Source organism: Mustela lutreola, chromosome 9, assembly GCF_030435805.1.
Source record: "Mustela lutreola isolate mMusLut2 chromosome 9, mMusLut2.pri, whole genome shotgun sequence".
In the NCBI taxonomy this organism is placed as follows: domain Eukaryota; kingdom Metazoa; phylum Chordata; class Mammalia; order Carnivora; family Mustelidae; genus Mustela; species Mustela lutreola.
In genome coordinates, this window is record NC_081298.1 from 38,397,523 (window position 1) to 38,413,272 (window position 15,750).

The 15,750-nt window shown below is 45.3% G+C and overlaps 1 protein-coding gene across 2 annotated transcripts in view; it reads left to right on the forward strand.

Annotated features, from left to right (window-relative positions):
• ISM1 (isthmin 1) overlaps positions 1–15,356 on the forward strand; it is a 73,575-nt gene extending 58,219 nt beyond the window's left edge. For both annotated transcript variants that reach the window (XM_059134051.1, XM_059134052.1), the window contains exons 4-6: positions 4,409–4,552; positions 9,229–9,318; positions 12,857–15,356. In XM_059134051.1, the coding sequence (XP_058990034.1) occupies positions 4,409–4,552; positions 9,229–9,318; positions 12,857–13,374 (752 nt within the window). In that variant the 3' untranslated portion in view covers positions 13,375–15,356. The remainder of the gene's footprint in view (positions 1–4,408; positions 4,553–9,228; positions 9,319–12,856) is intronic.
• Positions 15,357–15,750: the final 394 nt, after the last annotated feature.

The following is a 15,750-nucleotide window of genomic DNA, read 5'->3' on the forward strand; positions in this document are numbered from 1 at the left end:
GGGGTTCCAGACCCACTGCAAGGGTGTGCTGGCTTTTCTCAGGCATGCTAAACCTGCCACAGGAACTGGTCTTTGTGGAGGATGTTGATTTCAGATTTTTAAAGGTAGCATCTTTAGTCAGACTTTAAATGTTGGTGGCCAAAGAGTACTTCAAAAAAAAAAACCAGGTAGGAAAAAAAAATAGACTAGAATGGCATCTTTAGAATATGTTATAAAACACACGACGGAAGCTGGTTAGACCTATTGCTGACTGTGGGAACACAATGGCTCTGCTTTGGACTGTATTTGAGATGCTCCACTTGAAATGCCTTCTGTAGAGATACTTAAGGTATCATCAGGGACAAAGGAAGAGTCCAGAGAAATATTTTTCTGTCAAATAGCGGTATACCATTCCCAGAACTGTTCTGAATAACCTGCAAAATGAAACCAGATAGGCAATTGCTTACGGTAACCTGGGTTTGGGACTCTGTTCCTTACAATTCTCTGACTGGTCAGAGGCCTCTGTTAATAGAGTTCCTAGTGATTTTTGTCAAGGCTTTTTCTTTGTAATGTTGAATTATGGCCACATGAGTGGGTGTCTTAAAAAAGAGAGGCCAATATGGGCCAGAATTAAAGCTGCAGGGGTACCAGGGTATAAAGAGCATAGGGCAGAAGCAGAGAGACCTCACCTCTCGTCCCAGCTCTGCCAGGTCTAAGCTGTGTGATGTTAGGAAGACCCTTAACCTCTCTGAGCCTCAGTTTCCTTATCCATGAAAAAAGGATGTTTCCACCTACCCACAGGATTATTATCAGAGCTTAATCATTATGTTTAGACAGAGAAGCTGGTTAAAGCAGACCCTCAGTAATTGGTAGCCACTCTCCTCTAAGATTAGCAGTGGAGGCTTGCCCGTGACCCAGTCAAGACCAAATCACCCCAGTTGCCCAGACGCTAACCGACCCACAGGTCTCTAGTGCGCTCAAACTGCTTAATCACTACCTTAAAATTTCAAACGACATGGCTGAAACCCAGCTCTCAGTCCAGTACACTGCATTGTATTCTTCCCTCACTGAGCTCTTTGATGTCACAAGGACTGCTTTTTACTGTCGTTGTTGTCACCTCAGCAATTACCGCTGCTCACATTCATTTTCTGCTCTGAGCCATGTTCCCTGGCAGGTGAGCAAATGAGAACAGAATTGTTTTATTAGAGCAGAAAGGAACACTGCCCTCAAAGTCTTCTGTCCTTCGCACACATTAAACAAATAGAGATTCCCCAAGAGGAGGGTCTTTCCTGGGACATGCGTCTAAGACAGTCGGCTATGGAGCCTTCAGGGTGGTGAGCTGACATGCACGCTTAGCCCTTCGTCACTAGCCTAACAGAAATGACCAGCCACGTGGTGACGGAACTGTTCGGTGCCTGATTTGGAGGGACCACATTTTAAGTTTGGAAAATAAAGGGCTTTGGGAGCATTTAAAATAAAAGCCTGAAGAAAGCCACTTATTGGAATAATAAGCCCTTCATTGTTCCAGAGTCCACGAGCCATCTAGAAAGCATATTTTAGGGAGAATTTTATGGTATATTTTTAACAGTTAACTTTTGCTGCTCAAGAAACCACCCCCCAAATGTAGTGGCTTAAAAGAACAAATGGGTTCTCTCTTAAGAATCCGCAATTTGCCTGGACTTTTCTTCAGCTCTGGGCTGGACTGACTGGGGCTGGAGGTCTAGGATGGCTTCCCTCAGCAATGGGGCCGCAGCTGGACAGGTGGCTGGCTAGGGTCTATCTCCAGCTGTCCCTCACCTTCCAGGTAGCCAGCCCCGGCTTTTCCCATAGTATTGGATGAGTTCTCTACAGCAAGAGGGCAAACACTAATGCACGAACACATTTCCAGCCTCTTGTTTGCATCATATTTGCTATTTTTCCATTGGCCATGGCAAGTCACAGGGCCCAGGCTGGGGTCAGCAGAGGACAGTAACCACAGGGTAGATACGAGGAGAGGAATTATAGAAGTCATTTTTCACGTAATCTGACACACTATTAACATTCAGTAATTTAGTTCCAAGAAACCAAGACAAGAAATTACTTTGTGCAAAGATTCCAGTAGAAGCCTCATGGCAGGTTAATGCTGAAATCTCAAAATTCAAGGACATTTCCAAAAACTCTCTCTCCATGTTACTGCCACAGGAAGGAAAGGTTGCAAGAGATTTCTAAATGGTTGCAGTCCTATTGCTTCTGCTAAGCCAAGCAGGAACACCATTTGGCATCACTGCATTATGTACCCACCATAAAAGTGACAGGAACTCTACCTATGTACTCGGTAAACATATTCTGACTGGCCCATCACCCCCCTTATGAGTCTAATGACATTACAATCTTTATTTGTGACTTTTTGTTGTTGCTGTTCCCTTCAACAAAGCTAGTCTTGGTGGTATATGTAGGACGTGGTTGAGTGTGTTCATGTATGTCTGTTACCCATTGCACCTGAATGTTCTTCCTGACGACAGTGTGATGTCACAGTTGTTCCAGGCATATCTCTGACATTCTTGGGGAGATGACCAAGAGGCACCAGACCACAGATGTCTTAGAGGGAGCACCCAGTGCTTCTCCCCCTGGAAGTAGCTTGCCTCTCCAGTTCTACCTGTTGATGCCTACTAAGAGATGGGAGAGATGAAGACACTCACACTGGGCAAACAGGCCCAACTCCTTCACATGAGGCAGTCGTTTCAAACATCTGGCTTGGCTGTGTTGCTGGAAAACCATTTCTTAAAAGAAGATCAAAATAGAAAAAGATTCCTTCTGGGGAAAGAGAAGAGATGGACAGGGGCCCTGGGGGCAATCAAGGTGTGGGCAAACTCTCTGCTCTGGGTTAGGGCTGAGGACACAACCATGAACAACCACTACCCCCCCCCCCAACTCTGTTTAATGGACTGAGGAGACTCAGCAGCTCTGTGTTTGCCTAAGGAGTGTTCTGAGTGAGCGCCATGTAAACAACAGCCTGGGAGGCTGGCACAGAGCCCACACTGCAGGTAGAAACATGTGTGGACTACATTCCTGCTGGGCTTACATAATAAGGATCACCACGACCTGTTATAAACCAAGAGGACCCCTTTCCAACAGAGCACATGCCTCTTGCCCCAAGCTTGGCACTGGCAGAGGCCTCAAGGCTGTAGGAAGATCTGGATAAACCAGGAGAAAATTACTACAGAGTAGAGATGCTGCAGAGACAGTCATGCTGTAGAGATCAAAGACTAGGCACTGGGACCCCAGCTTTCCTTTCTGTTACCCTTACTACGTTGGATAAGTCCTCCCACCCCCAACCACCAGTCACACTAGGACTTAGTTTCTTTACTTTTAAAAAGAGAAACTAGTCTTGATAATATACCGACCTTCCTCACACCCCTCACACTCCCAAGCCCCCCCACCCCCTGCCTCACTTGGTCTGCTTCTCCTTTTTTCCATACCATTTATTGGCTTCTAATGTACTGTATAACTTACTCATTTTTTGTTTAATTATTGCGTGACTCTTCTTACTAAAATATTAGTTCCATCAGGACAAAAATCTTGGAAGTTTTATTTAATGGTATTTCCCATATACCTAGAATTAAGCCTGGCATATAATAGGGGCTATCCAATAAATATTCATTGGATAGATATTAAATGATGACCTTGAAGGGTCATTTCTAGCTTTACCATTATGTAGTGGTTATCTACTGCTGTGTAACAAACCATCCCAAAACTCAGTGACTTAAGATAACACCAGTTTATTATCTCTCATGATTCTTTGGCTCCGGAGATCGGGCCCCACAAAGCAGTTGCTATGCTCCTCATGCATCTATTCAGCTGTCTACTAGAAAGGGCTAGAAGGTTCAACAAGGCTTCACTCACATGTATAGTATCTTGCGACCCATAATATACAAGTTTAGCCTCAGCTTCTTTCACAGCGACTGGATTGCCCAGAGTGAATGTTGGAAGCTGCCTGGCTCGTAGGGCGGAAGTCAGCTCAGATTTTAGGGAAGGGGAAATAGACTCTCTTGCTCGCTCCCTCACTCTTGCTCTCTCAATGAATGTATGTATGGGGAGGGAAGGAAGTGATGGTGGTTATCTTTGGAAACTACATAACATAGTATTGCATGATCCCATACTCTACAAATGCATGCATTCTCAGTAGGCACTTACTGGGAACCTTCTAAGGGTCAGGCCCCAGCAACGTGCTGACCACCACGGTACTCAAAACCTCAGACAGAGTCCCTGCTCTCACCAAGCTAATCCCTAAAATGAACTCCGGAGCCGCAAGCCTTTTGACTCCAGCTGGCATCTGGTCCCCTCCAATGGCGAGAACGATGGAATAAGACAACTGGAAGACTGCTTGACAAGGGGGATTTGGGGACTCTTTGGGCGGCAGCTGGTGACCATATCCCTGGCTCCCTTCCAGATTCCACAGATGGCGAGGGCGACTGGAGTCTCTGGTCTGTCTGCAGTGTCACCTGTGGGAACGGCAACCAGAAACGGACCAGGTCTTGTGGCTACGCATGTACCGCGACAGAATCTAGGACATGTGACCGTCCAAACTGCCCAGGTGGGTTTATTTATGCAGGGGAGTGGCTCCAAGTTCAAGCAAGAGTTTTTCATTTATATTTAAACCTTAAAGAAAATCACTTTTTAAAGGACAGCCATTTCCCTAACAAGGATTCTGACCAAACTGAAACAGTAAGAGATGAGTAATGAGCTGAATGGATGCAAAAGGATGGGTTTCCTGAGTCTTCGGCACAATTGCAGTAGTCATGATGTAGAGCTTAGTGCCACAGCGTACTTGTGCAATTTCAAGGAGGGACTCTGGTTAACTTGGGCCTTTGATGCGGGATTTGTTTTGCCTTGAAGAGACACATGCTGAGAGGCATTCATAGTCCGATAAGGAAGCCAGGATGAGAGGCTTCAGGATGCTTGCTTACGGGAAAACCTCGCAGGTAGCTCTGTCAGCGAGAGTTACTGAAGGATCTGAGGAAACCGAGGACCCTTGGCAGTTGCTTATTACTTTTATTTTTTTTAAAAGATTTATTTATTTACTTGAGAGAGAGAGAGAGAGAGGGAGGGGCAGAGGGAGACAGAGAATCCTAAAGCAGACTCCCTGCTGGGGTCAGTCCTAGGACTCTGAGATGCTGACCCGCACTGAAAATAAGAGTCAATCCCTTAACACCTTGAGCCCCCCAGGGCCACCAGTTAATTATTACTTTAAACTGCATTGCCTACTCTGGGCAAATGCATTAAAATCCAGAGATTCAGAAGCAAAAAATGAAATTAAAAAAAAATAAACTGCATTGTCAGGGTTTTGAAAACTAAACTAATTGTAAACTTGGTGAGAGGCCGTATTGGGGGTAAAAAATAATTGTGTCGGTAGCAATTGGGTAGCAAAGTGTGCCCTGTTGTTCTATAGCATACACATTTTTAGAGGGTCAAGAAAACGGAAAAGGAGAAGGAAAAGACAAGGGAGGAGGGGGAAGAAATATGCAACCAAAACCACATGTGACTCACAAGGCCTAAAATATTTATTCTCTGACCCTTTACAAAGCAATTTACCAACTCCTGGCCTGTGGTTTTGCATTTACATGTGTTCCCATTACCAGGTAGAACACAGCTTAAAATAAGATCTCAGATTCTTCTAACAAACAGCACATTCTGAATGGCCTCATCTGAAAGATAGTTCAGAGACAGAAAGTTTGATCCCCACACGGCCAAACTTCCTTTTACTTTCTTTTTTTTTAATTTAAATTCAGTTAGCCAACGTATAGTACATTATTAGTTTCTGATGTAGTGTTTAGTCATTCATCAGTTGCATATAATACCCAGTGCTCATCACTTCATGTGCCCTCCTTAATGCCCATCACCCAGTTACCCCATCCCCCCAGCACCACCCCTCCAACAGTCCTCAGTTGGCTGAGTAATGTTTCATTATATATATATATATATACCACATCTCCTTTATCCACTCATCTGTTGAAGGACATCTGGGCTCCTTACACAGTTCGGCTATTGTGGACAGTGCTGCTATGAACATTGGAGTGCAGGTGCCCCTTCTTTTCACTACATCTGTATCTTTGGGGTAAATACCCAGTAGTGCGTTTGCTGGGTCATAAGGTAGCTCTATTTTTAACTCCTTGAGGAAACTCTGTACTGCTTTCCAGAGTGGTTGTACCAGCTTGCATTCCCACCAACCAAGTAAGAAGGTTCCCCTTTCTCTACATCCTTGCCAACATTTGTTGTTTCCTGTCTTATTAATTTTAGCCATTCTGACTGGTATAAGGTGGTATCTCATTATGGTTTTGATTTGTGGTTCCCTGATGCCAAGTGATATGGAGCATTTTTTCATGTGTCTGTTGGCCATGTGTATGTCTTCTTTGGAGAAGTGTCTGTTCATGTCTCCCACCCATTTCTTGACTTGGATTATTTGTTGTTTGGGTGTTGAGGTTGATACAGACTTCCTTTTATTTTTTTTTTACTATTTTATTTTATTTTATTTTATTTTATTTTATTTTATTTTAAGATTGAGAGAGAGAATACAAGTGAGTGGAATGTGGCAGAGGGGGAAAAAGAGAATCTCAAGAAGCTCCACACTCAACACAGAACCTGATTCAGGGGCTCAATCTCACAACCCTCAGATCATGACCTGAGCCAAAATCAGGAGTATGGCGCATAACAGACTGAGCCAACCGGATGCCCCCAGACTTCCTCTTTCTACTCCTACAACTCAGTCGTTAGACCATAAAGCTGATATTTGAAACAAAAAAGAAGTGGAGGTGGGCACCTGGGTGGCTCAGTCAGTTGAGTGACTGCCTTCAGCTCAGATCATGATCCTAGAGTCTCAGAATCGAGTCCTGTGTCGGGCTCCCTGCTCAGTGGAGAATCTGCTTCTCCCTCTGACCCTCTCCCCTTCTTGGGCTCTCTCTCTCAAATAAATAAGTGAAATCTTTAAAAAAAAAAAAAAAAGTGAAAGAGCAGAGGGTTTCTGGGGGTAGAGAGGAAGGATCAGATTAGGCATGCATATGTTAGCAAAGCAGCATATATAGAAAATGGGGCCAAAATTTAACAAATTTGTTAAATTTTGGCCCTATGTCAGCCATGTGGGTGGATTTCAGGAAGTGGAGCAACCATCAAGATGATTTTCCAGATCTTTCTCATGTTAATCGTAATGAAGTTGAGTTGGATGTCTGACGTGATAGGATTTAGATAGGTGGAAATAAACCCATAAATAATAATAATATGAGAGATGAGAAAGAAGACAAGAAAACAATGAAGAAGGAAGAGAAAGACAGTATGAAGAAGAAGAAAAGATGATAAGATGATGGAGAATAGGATATTTTTGAGGACTTAAGTATCAAGCAGATTTCTGAGGCCTTCATGTACCTTATTTCATTTAGTTCCTGCAATAGCCTCATGAAGTGGATGTTTATTATTGTGCCCACTCGACAGCTGTAGAAACAGGCACAGGGTTAACTTGCATGAGTCACACAAACAGCAAGAGGTCAGTCTTAAATCTGAATTCAGGCAGTCTGATTCCAAGATCCATATTCTTAATGATTAAACTGGTCCATTACCAGGGCGCCTGGGTGGCTCAGTGGGTTAAGCCTCTGCCTTCGGCTCAGGTCATGATCCCAGGGGCCTGGGATCAAGTCCCGCATTGGGCTCTCTGCTCAGCAGGGAGCCTGCTTCTCCTCATCTCTCTCTCTTGTCTGTCTCTCTGCCTATTTGTGATCTCTCTCTCTGTCAAATAAATAAATAAAATCTTAAAAAAAAAGTTTAAAACAAAAAACAAAAATCTGGTCCATTGCCACCAGGAGGAAAGATACAGGGTTCAGCCACTCATGGATACAGACAGCATTCAGTGTCTGGGCTTGGGGGCTTGCTGCTGTTTTCTTTTTCTGAACTGATACCAGATCCAAGTCTACCCACTGGCGACCGCCATTCTGAATATTTCTCTGCCACCATTTTGAATGTTGCCTTCTTGTTTTCTCTCACCACCTAGAGCAACGTGCCCAGCAGGCCTGCTCCTGCATTTTCTTCTCTTCTGACCTTGCCCTTCTTCCATCCTTTCTGCCTCTCAGTTCCTGGGCCTCCCAGTCTTTTTCAGGGCTCCTTTGAACATGAAGGACTTTTTTTTTTTTTTTTTTTAAAAAAAAAAAAACAGGATCTCTTTCTTTATTTGTTTTGTTGATTCTCAGCATTACTGGAAAGAGTCATGGAGCAGGCAGTGTCCCTGGCCTGGCAGTGATTACACTGTAAAAGTCTGTCCCCTAGGTCAACCCTATAAATAAGTTCAAGGAGCTTCATGTAAAGCCAGAGAGCGCCTCTCAAAGAAATCAAGTCATGCCTCCCAGGCCACTAAGGCTCTCCACCAACATAGACTACCATGTTCCATGTTCCAGCCTCCTCAGATGTCTCAGCTAACACAGCATGCCTGTTTGTAAGGGAAGGCTGGATGGGAGTGGTAGTTTGGGGAAGGAAAGGGGAACCGGGAAGCATGAGACAAACTGGATTCAGCCCCTCCAAGCCAGTAATGACAAGCCCGGCTTACTCTCTTTGAAGCATCATAGGCGGTGCTGGACATCCTAGAAGGTGAGATATATCTGCTCTTTATATCGGGACTACTATATCCTCAAAGTAATCCTGGGAAAATTATCAGCTAACACTTACCACTTAGTTCTGTAAGTTCTTTCTTTACACATGATTCCTTGAGTGCATTTAACTCTATGAGGTGGGGTGCTTATATCTCCCCATTTTACAGATGTGAAAGCTGAGGCACTTGAAGGTTTAAGTGGCTTGATCAGGGTTACAGGCTAGTAACGATCTGAACTCTGTCAGTCATTCCTTAAAACTGGTATGGACCACTAGACAAAATATTAACCCCTGCTTCTAATCCAGTTTGTCGCCCAGACACCGCCAGACAGGTAGACTTGCAGATGGACATGTGTCCCTTACTGCCCCAAACCCCATTCTGGGCCTAGTGAATGAGTTCCTTAAGACCCATTCAGGCACATTTGGATCTGATTTCATGCTGCAAATGGTATCTGGGGTTTTAATATATTTTATGCTCTACTACCTGCTTTTTACTCTTTCCTCTGCTGGCAAGTTCCTGCCCATGAGTAGTCATGAATACAAAAAAGGCTTTGTTCAGGTGTATTTGTTTCTTGATTTGCTCGGGAGGTGGGGGGTAACTTTTTCCATATAACTAGGGAAAAATGAGCTCCTGTCTGTGTTTAGGAATTGAAGACACCTTCAGGACAGCCGCAACCGAAGTGAGTCTGCTGGCGGGAAGCGAGGAGTTTAATGCCACCAAACTGTTTGAAGTCGGTAAGGAGACCTTTGTCCCCATTTTTTATCCAAATATTGATTTAATATTTTGGAAATTCCTTTTGCTTTTGCAGTGCCATCCCGTCCTAGGATCCATTTAAGTGTTTCATTTTCCTCTTACGGGGTCCAGTACTCCCAGCGAATTTCTCGCTCACCGAATATACTCTAAGCAAGAGAGAGCCGTCCCAGGCCTCCTGCAGCAGGCTGGGCCGGACAGAGCGCCCTCTGTGTCTGCCTTGCTTGCCACCCAGCTTCCACAATAAGTGGGACAGGAGTGGGACAGCTCTCCCCTCAGTATGGATTCAATCTCCAGGGGGGCCTCACGCCCCTTCTGACAGCCTTCATGGAGTGTCCCCAAAAAGTGAGGAAATGCTGGTCTTGGTTCTGTAGCAAAAGGAAGGAAGGAGAGAAAAGGAGCTTTCTCCGTATTATGCCTGCCTCCCTCTACCACATGTATTTTTTCGTAAACCTTTGGCATACTCTGCTACTCATCTGCTCAAAAGCGCTAGGCCAAACACAGTCTGCATGAACCAAGCCAAATGACAAGTGACAGCTAGGTGCAAGGCGAAAACTTCCTTTTTAAAAATAGCTTCATGTGCTTCGGGATGCAATTCTGTATTGCAGAGAGGTGAGACTCCTAATACCACATTACCGCGTGCCACTCGAAACTTCGTCGACCTCGGCCAAACAGGAGGCAGTTTGAAATTCTCTGTGACCCAGGGCTTCCACTTCAGTCCTTCACACACACAAACTACCTTTAGCAGGAGCCTTCTGCAAACACAATGCTTTTACTACCCCCCCCCCCACCACCACACATACCCCTGAAAGAAATTAGAGACTAAATGCAGGAAATTTACACTAAGAGGTAGAGCAACAATAGCTGTCTCTTGAGGGCAGAGAGCTTCTCGGGTCTCTTCCTATTGTATACCCTACAGACAGGCAGCTGCTTGCTTTTTTGCGGAGGATAGGTCCAGTTGGACAAAGCCACACCTGAGGTGGGACTAAAGACACACAGAGATGAGTAGGGATGGGTATCAGTCAGGTTCTGGGCAGGAACAAACACGACACACTGGAATCAGGTAATTGAGGAGCATTCAATGAGGGTCTGATGAGCAGGGTAGATTGGACACCAAGAAGGGGTTGGACAGAACAATGGGGGGCCCTAACCGCCCCTTGGCCTGAAGGGACAAGGGTAGCTGTGTGCAGAGAGCTACTACCCACCACCATTCTGGGTTCGCAGAAGGGTATAGCCAACCTGCAACGGTGAAGGAGGAACCACGGGGACAAATACATTGTCTCACTCTCCTCTCTCGCCCTGGTCTCTGACCAGGTCCGCCCTTTGGCTCAACCCAAAGAGCAGTCAGGGATCTAGGGGTCCACCGATAGAGTCCACAAGGACAACCTTCCAGGGGGAGGGAAAACATGGAATGGGAAGAGAGAAGACCAAACAGAAGATGCCTCACTGAGGTGGGATACAGCTTGATCTGCACAAGGTCATTTGCCATACCTGGTAGCACCTCAGTTAGCTGATCTGTCGAATGGTAGGAGGTCACAGGGCCCCCTTATGGAGTTATTGTAGAATTAAATGAGTTCATATTGGCAGAGCATTTAGAACGTGACCATCACACTGAACACCTACCAAGTTTGACAGATAAAAATAAGTCATTGTATGTTCTGTGGGTACATGAATTATGATAACCAAGCCATTTTCTAGAGCCTCACTGAATATTGCTTCTGAACACCCTGTCCAATGGAGGAGGCCTGCCCTGGCTTTGCAGACACACATTTCCCAGGAGGGAGCCTGCATTCTCTCACTGCTGTTCAGTCGGGGGCTCACAGGGCTGGAATCTTAGAGCTCAGGCCCAAAGTGAGCCTTGGCACATCCCCTCTGGCAGGACCCTGGGCCTGCAGGCTCCCTGCATTCCTCCAGCTTAATCTTCACTGTGCCTTAAGAGATGGGCATCCTTTTCATCCCCAGTTTGGAGAGAAGGATACTGAGGCACAGGGAGGGAGACTATACCTGCACAAGGGCGTGTGCTAGTAGACGGTAGAGCTAGATTTTGATCACAGACAACTGAACACAAGATCCCACGCTCTTCCTCTTAGGCCAGGCCTTTCTGAGTGCTTGAGAGATGCCCCCTCTCTCTCTTCTTCATTCTACTGAGAGAAGCCTGTGCCCTCCTCCAACCTGCCCTCAACCCCGCCCCCATCCTGGCCACTTGATTCCTTCTTAGGACACCACCAGCCTCGTAGGCATCTGGGTCGGAGCAGGGAGTCACACCTAATGTCTCTCCTCCTTTTCCCTCAAGCCCACCCAGGCCCAGCAGCCCTACTCTCTGAGCTCACTTGATCCCTCCTGTTCAGTCCTTTCCCACTCAGACTCTGGCAACAGATACCAGCACTGAATGTATCTTCTTCCTCAGATCTTCTTCCTCTTCCTTCTTACTCAGCTAGTAGCTGTCACTCCAAAACTTTCAGTAGTTCCCCAGTGCCCTCGGAACAAGCCTAAACTGCGCAGAAGAGTCCCGCGATCTGACACCAACAGACTTCCTGCCCTATAGCTTCCGTTCCAGTGACACCAAACGTGTTCCCCAGTCCCAGAAAACCCCAGCAAATTTTGTTGTGTTCAACCTTGGCATATGCGAGTGGCCTGTTCCTGGGGCCAGTCATTCCCATGGGCAGGGCAGGACCCACACAAACATATCTTGGTTTTCCGTATAAAGCCAGGAATCCACATTAACAAACTAGAACCACCTCAGTCTTAAATGAGTTCAATGATTAATTAATTAATTGACAATGAAGCCGACATATTTTAATACTACAAAGCCCAAATACAACAACTTCCAGGGGCAGGTTCTTGCTGGAAGCCTAGAGGGCAATGGCCTCTGGGCCTTACTGTTAAGTTCCCTAAAAGCAGGGGCCACCTCCCTTCCTCTTTAAGACATATCATCATATGGATTTGCTTACAAGGATTGTCACTCTTTGGTGCCTGTGGTTAAGAGATGAGGCCACCAGCTCTAGCTTAATCCAGTCAGTGAGTGGCACAAATAAAACCAGGCACTACCAGTTCTCCTTTGAGGCACTTTCCACCTTGTTACCTGATACTTAAAGGGGAGATTCAAAATTGCCCCCTGAATTAGTGTTCATTTTGTTATAGGTGTTATCAGAGTTATCCTGCAACCTCCCTTTCTTCCTCAGATGCCTCCTAAAATTCAGGGACAATCATATCATATATTTTCAAGAAATAAGACAGACGAAGCAATTGTAATGGTTAAATCTAGGTGATGGCAGACAGGGAGTCACTGCTGGAGTTTCATCTCTCTACTTTTCTGTGTCTGAAATTTTTCATGGTATACATGGGGAGGAGGTTGCCTTGCAAATAAATTTCCCAAGGCCAAGAGGGGTGAGCATGACCAAAGCGAGGGCTGGTGGTTCCAGGGGACCGCAGGGATTCCCCCTGGGAGGGGAGGGGCTGAGGTCAGTGTGAATCTGCCACCCCTGTTGCATATGGTGAGAGGGATTCTCTGGTCTTTCTCAGACACCGACAGCTGCGAGCGTTGGATGGGCTGCAAAAGTGAGTTCTTAAAGAAGTACATGCACAAGGTCATCAACGACCTGCCCAGCTGCCCCTGCTCCTACCCCACCGAGGTGGCCTACAGCACGGCGGACATCTTCGACCGCATCAAGCGCAAGGACTTCCGCTGGAAGGACGCCAGTGGGCCCAAGGAGAAGCTGGAGATCTACAAGCCCACGGCCCGGTACTGCATTCGCTCCATGCTGTCCCTGGAGAGCACCACGCTGGCCGCCCAGCACTGTTGCTATGGCGACAACATGCAGCTCATCACCAGGGGCAAAGGCGCGGGGACCCCCAACCTCATCAGCACCGAGTTCTCAGCCGAGCTCCACTACAAGGTGGACGTCCTCCCCTGGATTATCTGCAAGGGCGACTGGAGCAGGTACAACGAGGCCAGGCCTCCCAACAACGGACAGAAGTGCACTGAGAGCCCCTCAGACGAAGATTACATCAAGCAGTTCCAAGAGGCCAGGGAGTACTAAGGAGATGTCCCCTCCGGTATTTGTGACACAAACGCAGTGCGCGGATCTGCCGCCGGGGCAGGGTGGGGCCGGACTTATCCACATCCCGTAGATATTTGTATACACTACGAGGGTATGTTTCATAAATCACCCTAGGGGTGCGCACCTGCCCCGGGTGACGGCTGTCTGAAGCCACCTTGCCATCCGAAATGCCCACAGAGCTCCTTGGAATTCCTCCGAGGGGTGATGTTGGCAGGAGGATGGGGACAAAGGAGCCAGAAGAAGAACCTGGAAGCCATCGTGGGTGGGATTCAGTGCACACCCAGATCCTGCGTTTCCTGGAGGAGCAAAGAGGGAAAGACGGGGTTGTAAACGTTATAAGCAGTTTTTATATATAACTTATTTAATATGAATGTGACTTAAGCATAACCTTTTCGCTGGAGTTGTGAAACTGTTTAATCACTTCTGTGAGAGTTCAGACAGGGGCTCAAGGAGGTGGAAGAGAAGGGAATTTGGGAGTAATTTTTTCTTTTAAACTAAATAACTCAACAGAAGTGTCTGAAAAACAAGAAAATCCCACCTTAAACCAAATGTTCTTTAGTCCTGAGGCACCCTGCTGGAGTCTTGACTTCCAGAATATCCTTGCCTAAGATTGGATAGAAGGAGGAGGGCACATGGGGATTTTAGGGGCAAATCTGAGGACTGGTTTTAAATAGGCTTTAAACTAAAAGGCCAATGTTAGCATAATGCTCTAATTCTACTAAAAGGCTACAGAGTGGCAGAAGTGCTGCTCATGCCTTAGTGGGAGGTTCAGAAGGTGGGGGAAGGTCAGACATAAATATAGGTAATAGCACTTTTGCAGAAGGAAAAACAAAAGCAAAATAGATGGGAAAAGAACATGGACCTCATTTCATCTATTTTATTCTAATACTGTCGTAACAATTTTTTTTCTCCACCAATATATTACCAGTAAATACATATAAAAAGAGTAGGGGGAATCAAATCTATAAAATTTCTAATTTTTTATGTTTTAAGAAAGGGGGAAAAAACTACGTTATTTTTGTAAAGTATTTATTGAGTCATTGAGTCTTGTGCATCAAGCAATTGTAATATGACCTGGTTATGTAGTGTGGAACTTAGAACAAACAAAGAGTTTGTTCTTATGCAATCTTTACTTGCAAAACTCCAGGAAAAGAGAATATATCATAAAATCATAATAAAATGAGTTACCCGCAATAAATGTGTTACCTGAAAATATTTATGATGCAAATACTGTAAAGAACAAGCCCAGGGCGTCGAGGCAGGAGAGAGGGAGGTTCAGACCAGGTGGGAATAAAAGGCTCATTGATTGACTTGATGGTGGGTGGTAAAACTCACAACACCTTTGGCACCAAGAATGTCAGGCCAGTCCTCAGGAGGCTGAACTCACTGACACACAGATAAGTTTTTGCCCACTCAGAGCTAAGAAAGAACTAAGAAAAACAGACTAGAGCAAAGGCATAAGACAGTCCAGAGGAGGGATGTCTAGGTGGTTCAGTTGGTTAAGCATCCAACTCAATTTTGGCGCAGATCGTGATCTCAGGGTCATGAGATCGAGCCCCATGTCAGGCTCCATGCTGGGCTTGAAGCCTGCCTAAGGTTCTCTTTCTCCCCCTTTCTCTGCCCCTCCGCTACCTTCCCCCCATCTATGCCTTTCAAAAAATAAAATAAAATAAAATAAAATAAAATAAAGAAAAAGAAGAAGAAAGGACGATCCAGATTTTTGCTTCCAGACAAAATTGTGCAATGATAGAAGTAAGCAGAACTATTCATCATGCAGATTATTCTTTTTCCAGATAAGAAAACCAAAACCCAGGGGAAAAAATGTATCACACTAGACCTATCTTTCATTTCCTAGCCTAATGCTCTTTCTACTATATCAAATTGTTGATGTCCTGGTGGTGTCTTGGGTATTCTTGATCCCACTCTTAAGTTCCCCTAATAAAATCTGTTCTTTTGGAAAAGTTCTTATCAATCATTTACACTTTAGAATTAATTACCCCTGTATTTCCCTTCTCAGAATATCTATATTTAAGACATTTCCAATTAGGTCATGAGAAGCCTTATCAACATCTAAAGGGGTTTTAAGCAAATGAACTGATAGGGAGAGAATGAATACATCTATGTATCAGGGAAGCAGATTTGGTTACTAATAATAAGAAAACTATTTTTGCAAAGATAGTTGGTTGCAACAGATTGCATTGCCTTTGAGGTGGTGAGTCCCTGTTGGGACAGATATTCAAGCAGTGATGAGATGAAGCACATGAGAAGATAAATTGAGTGATGAGAGAGAGGGGGAAAAATGTGCGATAACACCCTCTGATAAATGTTTTTTTAAGGATAAGTGCAAAGTACTAT